This window comes from Copadichromis virginalis, linkage group LG23 (genome assembly GCF_057382275.1).
Source record: "Copadichromis virginalis isolate Kocher_CV1m ecotype Utaka linkage group LG23, C_Virginalis_male_GT1.1, whole genome shotgun sequence".
Lineage (NCBI taxonomy): Eukaryota > Metazoa > Chordata > Actinopteri > Cichliformes > Cichlidae > Copadichromis > Copadichromis virginalis.
Genome location: NC_140639.1, coordinates 37,364,907 through 37,381,640, shown reverse-complemented (window position 1 = coordinate 37,381,640; position 16,734 = coordinate 37,364,907). Strand labels below are relative to the sequence as shown.

Below are 16,734 nucleotides of genomic sequence, written 5' to 3'. Positions count from 1 at the left end.
TGGACGTTTATTAAAACCTTTACTTAAACTATTAAAAATAAAGGAAAGAAAAACCAAACAGTTCCACAACTTTTAAACCAACCAGCCCCTTAATGGGCTTGGGGTATTTAGCAAACTAAACACAATTAAATGTTTAATTTAACTGCATTTAGTTTGCTAAATACCCTAACCACACACAGTGAGTTAATGCAGAAGAAAGTCCTGAACTAGCCTCTGATTTCTGATGTTCTCATGTTTTGGATCCATTAGGCCTGGAGGCTGGAGAGGTGGGCCTTGTGCTGACCTATGCTGTAACACTGATAGGAAATTTCCAGTGGACAGTGAGACAAAGTGCAGAGGTGGAGAACATGGTAAGAACTGAGTGATGACATTTTGTATTTCCAGTTTTTTTTGAATGAATGATGTTGATGAAAATGATGTTGGTGGGTGAAGATAAATGTACTTAATGGACAGTTACATGGAGCAAAGTTTCCATTTCCCTTAATCCTCTCAAATTTTGATCATACCTCATTTGTACAAAAACTTTGGACACTTGACTTCTGCACTTACAGTAAAGTATGCTGTACAAATTATAAAGCCCTTTGTAGGAAAGTTGGAATTTTCGGTTTTGGGGTTTAAAAAATATAAAAACATCCTGATGCCTATGAATGAACGTTAACATAGGCTACAAAAAGCATAATTGAAAAAGACCTCTTGGCTTTTCAGATGACATCAGTGGAGAGGGTGGTGGAGTACACTGAGCTAAAGAGTGAAGCACCCTTAGAAACTCAGAAGCGTCCTCCCCCTGATTGGCCGAGCCAAGGAATGATAACCTTTGATCGAGTGAACTTCTTTTATAGCAAGGATGGACCACCGGTCCTCAAAGACATCAACGCCACGTTTCAACCCAAAGAGAAGGTGACACATCGGTTTGTGGAGAACAGCTGGTTGGGGTCTGAGTGATGATCAGCTGTTGATGTTTTGTGTCCTGTGGGTCAGGTTGGTATTGTGGGTAGAACAGGAGCGGGGAAAAGCTCTCTGGTCTCGGCTCTGTTTCGCCTGGCAGAGCCCCAGGGAAAGATCTACATCGACGGTATTGTGACCTCTGAGATTGGCCTACATGACCTGCGCCAGAAGATGTCCATCATTCCTCAGGTACAACATCAGATGACACTTCAACTGCCTGAAGAAATACGTAGTTACAATCTCACTGTTACAATAATGCTATCCATTTCTGTTATTCTTCTATTAATTGAAACTGCTATATCATTTATTTTCAGTAAATTAAACTCAAAACACAGATTTTCAAAGTCATACGATACTGCGTGTCGTTTCCAAATCCATATCCGGTACATAGAATTAATGACGTAGCAGAGTCTACTGATTTTTCTCCCTGACTTCTCTCCCCTCTGCTCCCCAGGACCCAGTTCTCTTTACTGACAGTGTGAGGAAGAACTTGGACCCTTTCAACCAGCACACTGATGAAGACCTGTGGAAAGCTCTGGAAGAGGCTAGTATTTAATTAGCACACCCAGATTTGTCGTTACTGCCCACAGACCAGCTACAGGTTTCTCCTCTCCATGTTCACTGCAGGTACAGATGAAGTCTGTGGTGGAGGAGCTGCCTGGGAAGCTGGAGACTGTCCTGGCTGAGTCAGGCTCCAACTTCAGCATGGGCCAGAGGCAGCTGCTGTGCCTGGCCAGAGCAGTCCTGAGGAAGAATCGCATTCTCATCATCGACGAAGCCACGGCCAACGTTGACCCAAGGTCCTCCAGATACATTACCAGTACAGAGAGCTCCTAGACATCCAGGAGCTTTCTCAACACACTTTTCCCACATGATTCTCAAAGTGTTTTTCTTGTTGTTACTGCAGGACAGATGAGCTGATCCAGAAAACCATTCGGGAAAAGTTCAGAGACTGCACTGTGCTCACCATCGCTCATCGCCTCAACACCATCATAGACAGCGACCGTATACTGGTGACTCAGCTATTCCGACTGTAGCTTTTTAATAAATTCATACTGTTAGAGTACACAGATATGCAAAAAATGTTCCTGTGTTAACTGTTACACCACCGTATGTTTTCTCTTGGCCTAAGGTGCTGGACAGTGGCACCATCCAGGAGCTGGACTGTCCTTTCACTCTACTGCAAAACAAGGAGGGTGCTCTCTACAAGATGGTGCAAGAGATGGGCCAGGCTGAGGCAGCGGCTCTGCTGGAGTCAGCAGGAAGGTGAGGTGAAAAAGAGTCCCCTTAAACATGGCTGAAAAATCTGCATCCACACAGTTTCCATGCTTTCCAGCTTATGACAGCAGCCTGAGCAAAATAATTTAGACTTTTCTGTGGCTGCTACAACCAGGTGAGGTCTACTTCCAACAAGTCTCTCTCACACCCAAACAGAGAAGTTAAACTGTGACGTGGAGTGAAACACTGGAATCAGCTGAACTCTTGCAGCAACCTCTGAGCACCGCGAGCTCCTCCTGCCTCCAACTGTGTGCAACGACTGGGGCGTTTGATGTTTTTTATGCTTTGATCTTATTTGATCTGTGTCTGTTTTTAAGTTATGTTGAAATCATAAATTATGGTTACATTGTCACATGTGAACAAGCTACTCTGTAAGATCTGTAAGCTTCAGAATTTGACCTTGAATTCCCCACCGTTATACTTTTTGTACACGAATTTTCATAAAGTTCATGTAATTTGTAACAGTCCTTGTCTTCTTGACTTGACCAAAGATTTGATTTCAGTATTATATCTTAGTAGCAATATTTGCCAAAAAGCAAAAACTACACAATACACCAAGACAAATGTTACCATGTGAGATGTGTGGGCCTTTTATGTAATATTTGACAAAACAAGCGTACAAAGTTGAAATAACTTAAACATTCAGCAGACAGCTCACACTGCTATTTCACTTTCCTCCCTGGAAATGCTTCAGTCAGCATTTAAACAACACAAGGAACAAAATATTTAACACTGAAATCTTGTGACGCTTTTTTTCCAAGTCTTTAAAACATGTAGTTAAAGAGATAAATGTGAAAAAAATACAGAGAGATCTCTGCAGAGTAAGAATTTGGTCGTTACTAATCCTGAACAATAATATCACTTTGATCTACAAGTGATTTACTTCCATCAGTAAATTAAAGCACTTGGGATTTTAAGGATTATGTAGCCATTTAAAAGCTATTTGTGCAAGGCACCAGAATGCTGAGCAGCAATTTAACACGTGAGAGATAAATAGGTAGTGCTCTACATCAACAGTTCTCATAGCCCTGATTTCTGGGCAGTCAGTCTGAGGAAACAGCTGCACTGTGTGGCCACATCAGGCCCAGCAAATCAATGCTGTGCAGGTCACGTCCACCCCGTCTTACGCCACCAGCAGCGGATCAGCGCTTTCACCAGAGACTGGAGGGGCTTTACAGCCCAGGGATCTTCTGGAGGAGCAGCAGCAATTCAGTGCCTCCCTGAGCTTACAGAGCGGTCTCAAAGATAACCAAGTTCCCGTCTGCTGTTACTGCGTGTCCGTTTGACAGGCTGGGGCGGCTCCTGCTGTCGTAAGCCTGGAACGCATAGTTTACAAATGTCAGTTTACAAAAAGAGATTGACTCAAGTTCTTCACACTTAACGAAAACAAACTGACCTTTTTAGCTGCCTCTAGAAGAGCTGCTGCCTCCTGTTTGCCCGTCTGCTGCACCATTTTATAAAAAATGTTAGTGGGATCCTGCAGCAGGGTGTACGGCTCATCATACGCATGGATCTTCCCCGCATCTAGAACCTGGAAACAAATAGTTCTGATTATTGCACAAAAGTAAGAGCAAAGTATGAGTTTCAAAGTAAAACTAATAGCCTCTTGACTTGAATCTGGCATTTTTCAGGCTATGAAAGAAAAGCTGCTAAACCCAGAAAGCCCGACACTCCATCCACATACAGGGAAAGCAGAAGCTGCTCCAAAGGTGACAGTCACACTTGTGTTACAGTTTGTATGTTTGGACACCACCAATCTTGTCAAATACAGAATGCATTAAGCATTAATGCATTTCTAAGGCCTGGCATTGACAGATTATTTGGATCCAGCTCTCAGCAAAAAGCCATTCTACTTTTTACCTTTGCATTAGTTGTTTAACTACTACCTAATTAGAGGTTTTACCTAATTAAGTGGCATCAGTGTCAACGATTCAGGACTCACCAGTATACGGTCGCTGTCTACGATGGTGTTGAGGCGATGAGCGATGGTGAGCACAGTGCATTCCCTGAATTTATCTCGTATGGTTTTCTGGATCAGCTCATCGGTCCTGCAGCCGCAGAAATAAACGCTTCTGTTAGTGTGACCTTTAGATAAAATTTACTATCAGCAAACAACCACCGATGTGTCAAAGTAAGTGTTATCAGCTGAGTAGTTTCTGTATCCCATCATGCTGCAGTACACAAGATATTCTTCTGTCTAACAAGATGTTGTTCATACACAGTAGGCAAACGTCATCTTGCAGTACCTCGGGTCCACATTGGCTGTGGCCTCATCAATGATGAGGATGCGGTTCTTCCTCAGGACAGCTCGTGCCAGACACACCAGTTGCCTCTGGCCCACACTGAAGTTGGAGCCCGACTCAGCCAGGGCAGTCTCCAACTTTCCAGGGAGCTCTTCCACCACAGACTTTAGCTGCACCTGCAGGAATAAAAAAAAATAAAGCAGCTTTAACTACACTGTGTGTGTCCTCTATAAATAATTCCTGCTCTGTCGTCTTTTTACAGTTAGTTCCACAGGGTTCTGTACTGGGACCAATCATACATGCTTCCCTTAGACATTATTAGAAGCACTGCTATGATATGATACGCAGATGACACCCAGCTTTATTTATCAATCAAGACAAATGATTCAAAAACAAATAGTGTGTCTAACCTGACACTGACTCAACCTCCAATAACACAAGGACTCATGTTTGATCAGGGTATGTTCCTTAGCATCTACATTAAGGACTGCCTTTCTTTTCTTTCTATTAATTTGTGCAGTACCTGTAAAATTAGAAGCAACCTGTCTCAAAGTAAAGCTGGAAAGCTAGTTGGTGTATTTATTTATTCTAGGCTGCATTGCTGTAAAAGCCTAAAAGCCTTCAGTTGATCCAGAATGCTGCAATCAGTATAAAAGAGAGACTCCATTCTTCACATATTAGCTTCTCTGCATTAAATTTGAAGTTCTTCTTCTTACATATAAAAATCATGAATAAGACCTGTTAGTATCTAAATATCCTAACAAAGATTAATATAAACTATAACATAATATAATTACTGCATAGTCATCTGTTTTGACTACAATGTTACCCACAGAGATGTCCCGTGATGCTAAGAGCACAGCTTTAGCACATTTGTGCCATTCACTGCCTTCCCATCATAGGCCATAAGGGCTACTCTGGGTAACATCACCCTCAGAGGTATTTGTGCAATAAGAGCTGCTGGGTTCCTCTGCAGGTGGAGAACTGTGATAGACAGTGCGGTGTTATTGTTACACTGTGACAGCAGCAGATGTAGAGATTAGGGGTGCAACGATATTCGTATCGATATTGAACCGTTCGATACAGTGCTTTCGGTTCGGTACGCATATGTATCGAACAATACAACATTTGTAATTTATTTTATCAACTTTCCTTCTGACGATGCTGTCTGTGTGGAGCGCTCAGTGAATCTGCGTTCGACTACTCCGCCTAGGCTGCACTGTCGACCCTAGGCGGAGCAGTCGAACGCAGATTCACTGAGCGCTCAACACAGACAGCATAGTCAGAAGGAAGAGCGCAGGGCAAGCTAGCGAGACAGAAGTTAAGCTCTACTTGCAACATGGACGTTCCCCACTTTCATTCAGATCTGGCGTTTGGAATTATTTTGGTTTTCATGTGACGTATGACCCTGAAGGTAAGCGAGTCATGGACTAAAGTAAAACAGTATGTTGGATGTGCCATGCAATGCTCAATTACATGGGTGGGAGCTAGTGTGTTAGCGCAGTTAGCTCGTTAACGTGTTGGCCGTCTAGCCCCATGCACGGGGCGATCGGCGGTAGCTCGTTAACGGAGATTTGCCGTGTTGTGGCGTTAAGGTCATTTCAACGAGATTAACCTGAAAGCACTAGTGGGAACACAACGAATATGACTGCACATTTACATCATCTTAGTGCAAAGACAAAAACAACAAGCATGCTACTAACTTTAGCCGAGTCATTTAGACAGCTGTTAGCACATGATTCTCCTTATGCTGCTGAGAATATAGCCCAGAAGAAGCGGATAGTATAGCTTTTATTTTGGAAAGAGGCATTTCTCTGTAATAAACTCTCTTTTCCAAAGATGAGTGATTCCTCAATCAGATACAGGGCTTGCAATATCGCTAGCCCGACGTCCTGGGGCTAGCGATTTTTTTCAGACGGGCTACCCTGCCCGTCGGGCTATTGTAGGAAGGAAAAATATATGTCAATGCTTTTGCATTCTTTCAGAAATGTAGCTGGGTAATTATGTCATTGGCATCGGTGAGCCACTGTCAATATGTGATATATTGAAATCGCGTTTGAATTTGCGCTTGTTTTTTTGCTTTCACTTTGCAATCGTGCGAACTGTGTATAGAGAGCGACAGCACTGATCTGTGAGTGATGATAATTTGTGCACCAATTCCTCTGACATCGTCTTATTAATCGTTAGCTTACTATGCAAACATGACAAGTGAAATCTCCCACAGCAAGCTTAAACATGTGAGAGGTTGATCGCGCAGAGAATCGCTGAGCTTATGTGAGTGCGTGTGTAAAAGCAGCAGGATATATATTTTAGTTCTGCTGAGCCAAATAAGACAGGTCAGGGTGAAGAAGTGACAGCCAAAGAAAAGCTTACCACAAAACGGAGAAGTTATGACAAATCAGACTATAAGGCAAAAAGAAAGTGCAGCTTTATGGTTTCATGGACAAAATAATTTCTGTGGCTGCGATATGACGAGCTAAATAACCAGGGGTGCACATAAGTGGTCCGCAGGTGCGCATTCGCTGTCAAAATAAAAAACGCGCACAAGGGTTAGAGTTAAATTTAAAAACTGTACTTTTGAGTTAAAATATATATTTATAATTTTAATAAATGACAAATTAAAAAGGCATGAACAGTTTTTTTGTATTGAAAAAATATCGAACCGTGACACCAAAGTATCGAACCGAACCGAACCGTGAATTTTGTGTATCGTTGCACCCCTAGTAGAGATGTGACCCAAAGCTGACAATCCCTCATTATAAGCGGTTGTAAATGCACCACAGGAATTAAAGAGTGCAAGGATGCAGAGAGTTGGAACTGCACAGTTTTTCTCAGCTGAAAGAGGGAGAGACAATGTGTGAAGGATGCTGATGATCCTCTGCTCTGAAAGTGACACAATTAGGAATAGGATCTATATAGAGCCCCAGACAGTCCATACATGGTGCAGGTTCCTGGCAGCTCTTTTCAAGGCTGATTTTGAGGTCAAAATCCTTGAGGTCATTCACCACCACACTGGGATCTCTGATTGTCCGCTCCTGGCTCCAGGACATAATTACATAATTGCCTATGTAAGAGAATATCCTCATGCAATAGAGACAGCAGCTCCTCCACCCTCAGTCATCCTGAATGGGACAGTTTGATGCTAGTACGCTACGCTCTGATGAGCCAACCTGACATATTTCACAATATTTCTGTTGTATGGTAAGATAATAAAATAGTTTGGCAAGTATTCTGCTTCATCATACAAGAATTAAAACTCACACACTACTGATTCTGCCGATTGTGAGAGTTACTGACCTCTTCCAGAGCACTCCACAGTTCTTCATCTGTGTGTTGGTTAAATGGATCCAGGTTCTTTCTCATGGAACCCGTAAACAGTACCGGGTCCTAAAGGGGTGGGGGAGAGTTGGAGAACCCAGAGGACACCAAAATGATTAGATTTTGTGGACTATTTGTAAACAGAACAGCACAGTGACTTATTTCGACATATCTGAGTGAATGTCCTGCTGTGGCAGGTAAAAGTTTAAAAAACCTAAATGGCACACATGGCAAACTGTAACCAGCTGCCCTCTTTTGGTTTTGAATGCATCCTACAGTTTGCAAAAGTTCTGACTGATCACAGCAAAGAGCTTTGTGGGAATTGAAATGCTGAGAGCGTTGAGGAGAAAATGTTTGCTGGACAGCTGATTTTAACTCATTACTGGTAAGCTGGTGAAAACAAACAAACAAACAACAAAAAAACCAAAAGATGCAGTGTTAAAACTACACTCGTATAATTGTTTGAGCAAATAATTCAATTTTATTTATAAGCACCAAATCAAAGCAGTTGCAACAAAGTGCTTGTGCACTTTGTTGCAACACTTGTGCTTTTCTCACAGAGCAAACAGAAGTGACTCTAGAGTGTCAGAGCAGACTGGGGCTGCTGATCCTTTCTTAGCTTTAAGGATGTGCCCAACTAGTAATAATTAATGTCACTTATTAGCCAAATATTTCTCATGTCAAAGTAACAAAGTCATAGTAGACGAGCTACGAAACAAGGCAACAAGAGTAGCCAGATGCTAGTGTTGTGTTCTGCTAAGAGGTCAGCTATGATGTTGTACCTGAGGAATGATGGACATCTTCTGCCGCAGGTCATGGAGGCCGATCTCAGAGGTCACAATACCGTCGATGTAGATCTTCCCCTGGGGCTCTGCCAGGCGGAACAGAGCCGAGACCAGAGAGCTTTTCCCGGCTCCTGTTCTACCCACAATACCAACCTGACCCACAGGACACAGAACATAAGCTTTGGTTTGACAGCGTATCACACAAATGGCTTCAGGTTCTTAGAAACAAAACAAATAAACCTTGATGTCTGACCTTCTCTTGGGGTCTAAACATGGCTTTCAGGTTGTGCAGCACCTGAGGTCCGTCAGCACTGTAGGAGAAGTTGACCTGGTCAAAAGTCACCAGGCCTTTACTTGGCCAATCAGGAGGAGGACGTTTCTGGGTTTCCCAGGGTGCTTCACTCTCCAGTTTAGTGTACTCTACTACTCTTTCCACTGATGTCATCTGAGGACAGAAACGCAGGAATGCACATTAAATCAGGATCAGTCTGTGTGGTGTAGTCAAGAACACAACATGTAATAAAACTATTTGCATACAAGTTCAATTTAAGAAATAAACAATCAGGTAAATCTGAAAGAATGGATTAATATCTAGAATTACACCAAAAATTTAAGAAGATACTGCCCACCACATCCTCCACATCCAATCAGCAAGTCTGCAACTCACAACTCAGTGTTCAGGATGCTTCAGTCTGCCACTGTTTCTGCAGGATTATTTTCCTAAGCTACTTTTTCTCCATGAGCTGCTTTTCTCAATGAAGGAGAACTGCCACGTGAATCAGACGGATGTTATAGAATCATTTAGTGTGTCTACTTGGTATCAAGGAGAATGCAGGTATTATTTATTATGGACAGATGCCAGAGAAACACCAGTACAACTAGTGGTCTATTCATGCTATTCGTGTGAAAGAGCAGAATCCCAAAGCTTAACCCTTTGGACTCTTGCAAAATAATAATGTCCATTCGTCCTCTTCTGCTTATCAAATTCAGGGTCACGGGGGGACTGGAGCCTATCCCAGCTACCACAGGTCGGGAGGCAGGGTACACCCCGGACAGGTCGCCAGGTCGCCAGATAACCATTCGCACTCACATTCACACCTACGGGCATTTTAAATTCACAACTAACTTCATGTCTGTGGACTTTCGGAGGAAACTGGAGTACCCGGAGAGAAACCACACAAACATGGGGAGAACATACAAACTCCTCACAGAAAGACCCCGGCCTGATGGTGGAGTTAAACTCAGGACCTTCTTCTTGCTGGGAGACAACAGTTCTAACCACTGCATCACCCAAATAAATAATTTACTTCAGACTCCTAAAAATTTTTGATCATTTAAGTCTGCTGACAACACAAGTTTAAGATGCGTAGCACACCAGGCAGAAATCATACAACATCAGGAAAGTGGTCTCAGATTCACCTCCATGTCAACAAGCCCAACAACCATAAATATAAAACAAAATGGCAAAGAAGACTTTTGATGTTCAAATGACAGAATAAATACAATCTTTGGACTATTTCTGGAAATTAGTGAGATTTATATGGGAATAGCAAAAGCTCAGTATGGAAAGAAATGATACAAGCTCTGGAAATAAAAGAGACAGTGAGTATCTTACCATGTTCTCCACCTCTGCACTCTGTCTGACACCCCACTGGAACATGCCCATTAGTGTGACAGAGTAGCTCAGAGCCAAACCAACAGCACCCGCATCAAGCTCTGACAGGAGCAGGAAAACAACCATTTTACTAACACTTTTAAAAGTTAAACGGCAGCAATCACTCAGCATCTGCTGGACTGCATATACACTGTATTGCCAAAAGTATTCACTTAACTGCCTTCGCAAGCATATGAACTTGAGTGACATCCCATCCATTTAATTTAGAGGGTTTAAAATTATGCAGCTTCAACTCTTCCACAAGGTTTAGCAGTGCGTTTTTGGGATTTTTGATCATTCTTCCAGAAGTGCATTTGTGAGGTCAGACACTTATGTTGGATGAGAAGGCCTAGCTCGTCATCTCCACTCGAATTCATCCCAAACTCACTCACACATGTCTTCATGGACTTCATGGACGTTGCTTTGTGTACTGTACACAGTCATGCTAGAACAGGGGGCCATCGCCTTGATGGCCCCTTCCTGAATGAAATTGTCCAAAATGTCTTGGTATGCTGCACTAAGAGTTTCTTTCCCTGGAAACAGTCAGATAAGTACCGTTCTCAGACTGGACCATCGGCTTGCCAGATGGAGAAGCTTGATCGTTCATCAATTTGGATGGGTAAGCCTATACTTTTGGCAATATAGTGGATAACCGGCACACAGCTGCCCCCTGCTGGTAAGCGATCGCAAACAGCAAGACTAAATCAACAGTAAAATTAGTTCTCTCACTGTCTCTGAGCAGCAGACAGCCAAAAGTAGTGATGGTAACAAAGATGGAGCAGATGCCATCAAGGCGGACAGCAAACCAGCGAGAGGTGGTCAGGAACAGGAACCAGGCCTCTGCACAGGGAAACAATCCATCACAGACAGTTCAAAAACATACAATTTTTAAGTTCTCTGATCATAATATGAGCTTCTATGTGCCAAGCATGAAGAGCACCTGAGTGCAGGTCCTGATGGGCATCAAAGACTTTCTGGAAGCGCTTCTCTTCCCCAAATGCTCGGATTGTCCAAAGGCCCTGAAGAGATGAGGACAAGTGGGAGAAGACTGGACTCCGAGCTGAGGACACAGATGAGTCAGAAGTTACCAATAGGTTAAAGAGCTTCAAGTTTTAAAGATATTACATATGCAGGTTTTAAAATGAAAAAGAAACAACAGTAGCAGCACGTGTATCTCCTTCTTCACACACTGTTGTACTGTAGGACACTCACTGGTGGACTCCAGCCGTTTAACATTTCTGGAGGTCCGCAGAAAGTAGCGACGCAAATAAAGAAAGATGAGAAGGAGGGGGACAACGGGGATAAGGATCCAGGGAATCACTGACGCTGCAACAGCAATGACCCCAAGTATCTGGAGGAAGATCTGCTCACAACAGAAAAACACATCAACATTAAAGTGGTTTGTTCTTGTGCCTTTTTCTTTTTGAGTGTCTTTAGAAAAGAAAAATGAATGTTTTACAGAATGAGAAAGTATTTTCATTAACTTGTGCATTGTACTTCAGCCTTTCACTTTAGTAACAGCACTGTCAGTTTTACTCATTTTATTCTTCAAAGAGATCTTTGACCCTCTGTTACAAATAAGAGCGTTATCTCAGATGGGCATCAGTAGGTAAATGTTACCAACCTCAGCAAAGGGCAGTGCCACAGCGCTTACACTTTCGCTTTACTCACCAGTGGCAGCACTGAGTACTGAGTGACTGAGGCAAGCTCAAGGAACATGTGACAACAAAGAAATTCGTAATATTTTGTCCAGCAGCGTGTAATCAGTGTAATGATTAGCTTCAAAGTTAAGAGCTAAGGGCTAATGAGTTATAAAGCCTGGACCTGAGTGAAGTATTTCAGGTACTGCATTGATTTCATAGTGATGGGACAGCTGCTGTGAGTCTGCAGCAAAGTTTAAATTGCCTAGTTATGGCATTTTCTTCATAGAATTTAGCTTTCACTTTGGAAAACTACCCAGCAACAGATGAGCACATGGTAAGATCGCTTTTCTTCTTAGGTTGTTGAACTGTTGATTTGATTCTATTAAGACTTGTTACCGTTTTTTTTTATTGGACTTTAAATGACTTTTATTGGCTTGAAAGTTTTATTATCATTACAGTAGTGAGTGCTGCTGTTACTTCAGGGAAATACTTCCCTACCTTTGCTCTGGACCTGCTGTGTTTATCGAAAAGAGCGTGGAGGCTACAGCTCCACCATAAACTGTCACTTGTTATGATCTTCATTGCAGCTTTGTCAGTGGTTTAGAAAAGAAAAATGCTGCTGTGTCTTTGCTGAGAAATCTACCCTCACCTGAACGAAATCTGCAAACGTCACTGGCATGTTGGAGTCCAGCAGCCCAATGTCCTTTGAAAATCTGTTCAATACTCTTCCTGAGGTCAGACAAGAGATAATTATCACCACACTTTGAAACCAGCTAGAGTAAGATTAATGTTTAGTTTAACTTTCCTTGCCTGTATATAGGGGGTCATATGATTGTTGGGTTTTTCTCTGTATCTATGAAGCGCCTTGAGGCGACTTTTGTTGTGATTTGGCGCTATATAAATAAAATTGAATTGAATTGTATACTGTGCCCCCACAAAGATGGCAAATGGAGTAAAAGTAACCACAAAATTCATCCATCCATCTTTACCCCCTTTATCTGGGTTATTTGGGTCACACCAAGGTATGACTGAGTTCCTGACCCTATGTGTAAGGAAGAGGAACCTCACCAAACCTCATCTAACCCTGGGGCCTGGCCAGCTTTTTTGTTTGTTTGTTTTTTTACTTCAGTGGCCTCAGCCACAGTGATGGATGGGTTAGCTCCAGACTCTGCTTCCACTACAAAAAGTGTATCAGCAGGATTGAGGACATCATTTAAGCAGATCAAGCATCCTACCCAGGGACTTGAAGAGGGTTGGGTATTGTGCTGACGTGTCAAATGTGATTTTACACATAAGCATAAAATGACAGTCAGGACCTGTTTCTTGACTCAAATGCACAGGGAAACAACCAGACTCATCCATCCCAAAGCACAGTTGCCAAATTGGGGATACCTGTATACCCAACCTGCCTGTCACCTCTCACTGAGGGCAACCCAGGACTGGTACAATGTCCAGCCCTCTCTAGACACCAGAGCAAAAGCTATGAGTTCATGTGACCGTGACTACACCTAGTTCATATTTCTCAACCTTAAGCATTAGCTCAGGCTCCTTCCCCAACAGAAAGGTGCCATTCCAAGTTCCTAAAGCCAGATTTCTCAGCCTGCCCCTGACCATCTCCCCTCCGGTGAGTGGTTGGCCCACACGAGCACTACAGAATTCCATTTAGAAGTTTTTGAACTACAAAATTCTACAATTTACCGACTCTGGCTTTAGAACGTACAACACTAAAAATTTGCAAAGTTTTGCTTACCAATCGGATTGATGTCAAAGAAGCGCACGGGTGTTTGGAGTATAGCGCTAAACATGCGGTTGTGCAGAGACTGTGAACACCTCACTAGCACATTGAACAGCACCAAATTCCTGCCAAAGCCAAAGATTATGGTGACTGCAGTCAAACCTGGAAAAATAACACACCATAAAACACCAGTGGAGTAAAATCAGAAGAAATGCAGCGCAGTGTAAATAAGAGAACGCCTTTACCTCCATAAATTCCCAGGTAAAAATCCGTGTCCAGCTCTTTGGTGACATTTAGTCCATTTGTTGTGATGTTAGTCATGTTACTGCTGGCCATTAGTTTTTCTTGCTCATCAGCCCTAAACAGTCAGACATGAGTATAAACAGACATGTAAAAGCTGCAGTCTATGAGGAAAACGGCAGATTGAAGATACTTACCAGTAAGCTAGCCACCAGTCTTGCATGATGTATGCTACCTAGAAGATATAAAAGCCAAAAAAATAATTTTTACTGCTTTATATTACACATGTGAAATGCATTCAACACTTATTCTCACTGAGCTAACATGTGGAAGGCGAATTACAAGTGCAGGTGAGTCTTTGTGTACCTGAGCCATGATGTTAAGCAGCACGACAGCCAGCAGAACCACAATGTTGGCCCCAGCTGCCAGATACTTGGCATAGATGCGTATTCCAATAGTTCCCTGAGCTCGAGTCTCCTCTGCAAATGTCTGAACTTTCTCCGCCTGCGAGGAAGTCATCAGCATGCAGACAAGTATCATGATCACTGGCCGTCAAGTTCCCTGTGTTTAACTTGTCAAAATGAAAACGGACTAAAGCAAACTAAGCTCAAGTTGTGTCAGTTCAGCACGCTCTGTATGTTAAAGACCATTGGGGAAGGGGAAAAGAAAGAAAAGCAAACATGATATTAAACTAGGGATGGGCAGAAACGACCCATTTCCTATAAACAACCCTGATTTTTTAAAAACTAGGCTGTTTTTACTGATAATTATCCACTAACCGGTAACTGGTCTTCATCTTTGATGGACTGGACAGAGGAAGTCTGGGACAGCACTGAATTTTGAGACAGAGTTCGAGTTCTGGTGGGGGTGTCATGATGAGGCTGCTGTTGCTCCTCTTCCTCCTTCTTGAGAAGGGAGGTGAAGTCCAATCCAGACTGCTGAAGCTCCGTGTAAGTTCCCTTTGCCACCATGTGACCCTGACAAACACACACACATATCACCAAGTGTTAGGAAATTGTACAGCTGTGTTTTACAGACCTATGGCAGCACCACCTCCTCATGTGAAACACACACTTTGTAGTGTTTGGAAATGTACTGCGGTTTACATCTTCAAAGTCCTGCGAGTCACCCAGATAGTCTGTTGACAGTCAGCTTGCTTTGGCAGCACTCAGTCTTGTTTGTGCTTTTCTACAAATGGTAGTAGTGTGGCTGAATTTCAGAAAACATCTCCTGAAGAGACAAAGATAAATCCCTGCAGCCCCTTTCAGTCTATGATCTAATACAGGGGTGTCAAACGTACGGCCCGCGGGCCGGATCAGGCCCGCAAACGGGTTTAATCCAGCCCGCGAGATGATTTTGTAAAGTATAAAAATGAGCAGCAATTTTTCAATAAAGAAACTGTTGTTCCAATTGTGTCCATTGGATGGCGCAATAGCAATTGTGAGCTACTTTGTTTTGCCCGCGAAATTTAAACCTGATCTGTTTTGGCACCCTCATTGCCCCAATATGTCTCTGTCAAAAAAGAGAAAAGTGGATGCAGAGTGTTCCAAGATAAATGGTCATCCTCCTCACGGAAGTGAATGGGAAAGCTGTATGTTTGGTGTGTTCCCAGCATGTTGCAGTGCTGAAAAGAATATAACCTCCGTCGCCACTATGTGAGTCTTCATGCCGACAAATATGACAACTTTCAAGGACAGCGGAGAAGAGAGAAGGTGAATGAACTGTTGGCGGGTCTGAAGAAACAGCAGTCTGTGTTTACTCACAGCCGAGACATCAGTGATGCTGCAGTGAAAGCTAGCTACCTCATTGCTAATGAAATTCCACTAGCTTCAAAACCATTTAGTGACGGTGAATTTGTAAAAACATGTATGATGAACAAAGCGCCAGGCCTTTGCAAATATCAGCCTGACAACAAACACAGTTGCTGACAGGATTTCTGATCTTTCAGCGGATTTGGACAGCCAGTTGAAGCAAAAAGTAAAGTCATTTATTGTGTTTTCAGTTGCAATTGATGAAGGCACGGACATTACAGATGTTGCACAACTGGCAATTTTCATCCGCGGAGTTGATGACACATTGACCGTCACCGAGGAGTTCGTGGAGTTGGTACCGATGACAGATACAACGACCACAGCTAGGGTTGCCAACTCGCTGAAAAATAAATAAGGGACACCTCGTGGCCAGGGCCGGGCAACCCAGTTGTCTTCACCCTTCCCAGTGTGGTAGCTATTTTTTTTGTGTGTGAAATTATTTTTTAACCATTTGACTTGAATTTGATTTAAGCAGATGCATATTCTTTGTGATATGACCATATGGGAAACAAATGATCATTTAGCCATTTATTTTTAGCTCAAAATGACAACATTAACACAGTAAAACAGGTCTCTTTCTTAAACAGAAGCCTGTCATGCTTAACTTTTGAGAATATAAGTAAATCTTTCTTTAAAAGAACTCTGTCCTGCTTAACTTAAAATTATATAAATTAATAGAAAGCAATAGAACAAAAAATATTCCTGTAACTGTGCACATATAGTGCATATAGTACAATTGGCTTCAGTTGAGGTATTATTTCAGCTTTTCTAATGCTAATCAGCTGCTCCTGTTTGTAAACCCACTTGTTCCCATGATTACGCATCTTAACTCATCATCATTATTCATCTATGTATTACTTTTATGTATTAGTCATCTATTTGTTGTAATCATCTATCCTTGCAGTTGTTTATTACACAAAATAAATTATATTATCACACTTCTGGCCACATAGCGCTGATATTCACTGCACATGCCCATAATAACCTTAACCAGAGGGTTTAAAAAAACAAACCAATGTTTACATACCATATCTGCTTCTGCCGTGGCCTGGTGGACAAAAAAATGGTTAAGGGTTCCCTGA

The 16,734-nt window shown here is 42.5% G+C and overlaps 2 protein-coding genes across 2 annotated transcripts in view; one reads left to right on the top strand and one right to left on the bottom strand.

Moving 5' to 3' along the window:
* LOC146681540 (ATP-binding cassette sub-family C member 4-like) overlaps positions 1–2,790 on the top strand; it is a 25,619-nt gene extending 22,829 nt beyond the window's left edge. Inside the window, exons 19-26 of the mRNA XM_085448782.1 lie at positions 250–350; positions 706–897; positions 979–1,134; positions 1,400–1,489; positions 1,573–1,745; positions 1,853–1,958; positions 2,078–2,211; positions 2,380–2,790. Of these exons, the coding sequence (XP_085304908.1) occupies positions 250–350; positions 706–897; positions 979–1,134; positions 1,400–1,489; positions 1,573–1,745; positions 1,853–1,958; positions 2,078–2,211; positions 2,380–2,395 (968 nt within the window). The 3' untranslated portion in view covers positions 2,396–2,790. The remainder of the gene's footprint in view (positions 1–249; positions 351–705; positions 898–978; positions 1,135–1,399; positions 1,490–1,572; positions 1,746–1,852; positions 1,959–2,077; positions 2,212–2,379) is intronic.
* On the bottom strand, positions 2,790–16,734 carry LOC146681539 (ATP-binding cassette sub-family C member 4-like). Its single transcript, XM_085449064.1, has 18 exons — positions 16,680–16,734; positions 14,621–14,818; positions 14,208–14,345; positions 14,039–14,076; positions 13,847–13,959; positions 13,617–13,763; positions 12,516–12,595; positions 11,436–11,586; positions 11,164–11,283; positions 10,953–11,063; positions 10,185–10,285; positions 8,823–9,014; positions 8,567–8,722; positions 7,764–7,853; positions 4,470–4,642; positions 4,166–4,271; positions 3,620–3,754; positions 2,790–3,539 (listed from the first exon to the last, which is right to left on the bottom strand). Exons 1-18 carry the CDS (start codon positions 16,680–16,682, stop codon positions 3,450–3,452), a joined length of 2,142 nt encoding a protein of 713 aa, XP_085305190.1. The 5' UTR covers positions 16,683–16,734; the 3' UTR covers positions 2,790–3,449.

What these genes read in the sequence shown, in the direction of transcription:
- LOC146681539 (XM_085449064.1), bottom strand. An exon ending in TAAACGGCTGGAGTCCACCA is followed by an intron (nt 11,284 to 11,435) that starts GTGAGTGTCCTA and finishes CTGTGTCCTCAG; the next exon opens with CTCGGAGTCCAGTCTTCTCC. An exon ending in TGTTTAGACCCCAAGAGAAG is followed by an intron (nt 8,723 to 8,822) that starts GTCAGACATCAA and finishes CCTGTGGGTCAG; the next exon opens with GTTGGTATTGTGGGTAGAAC.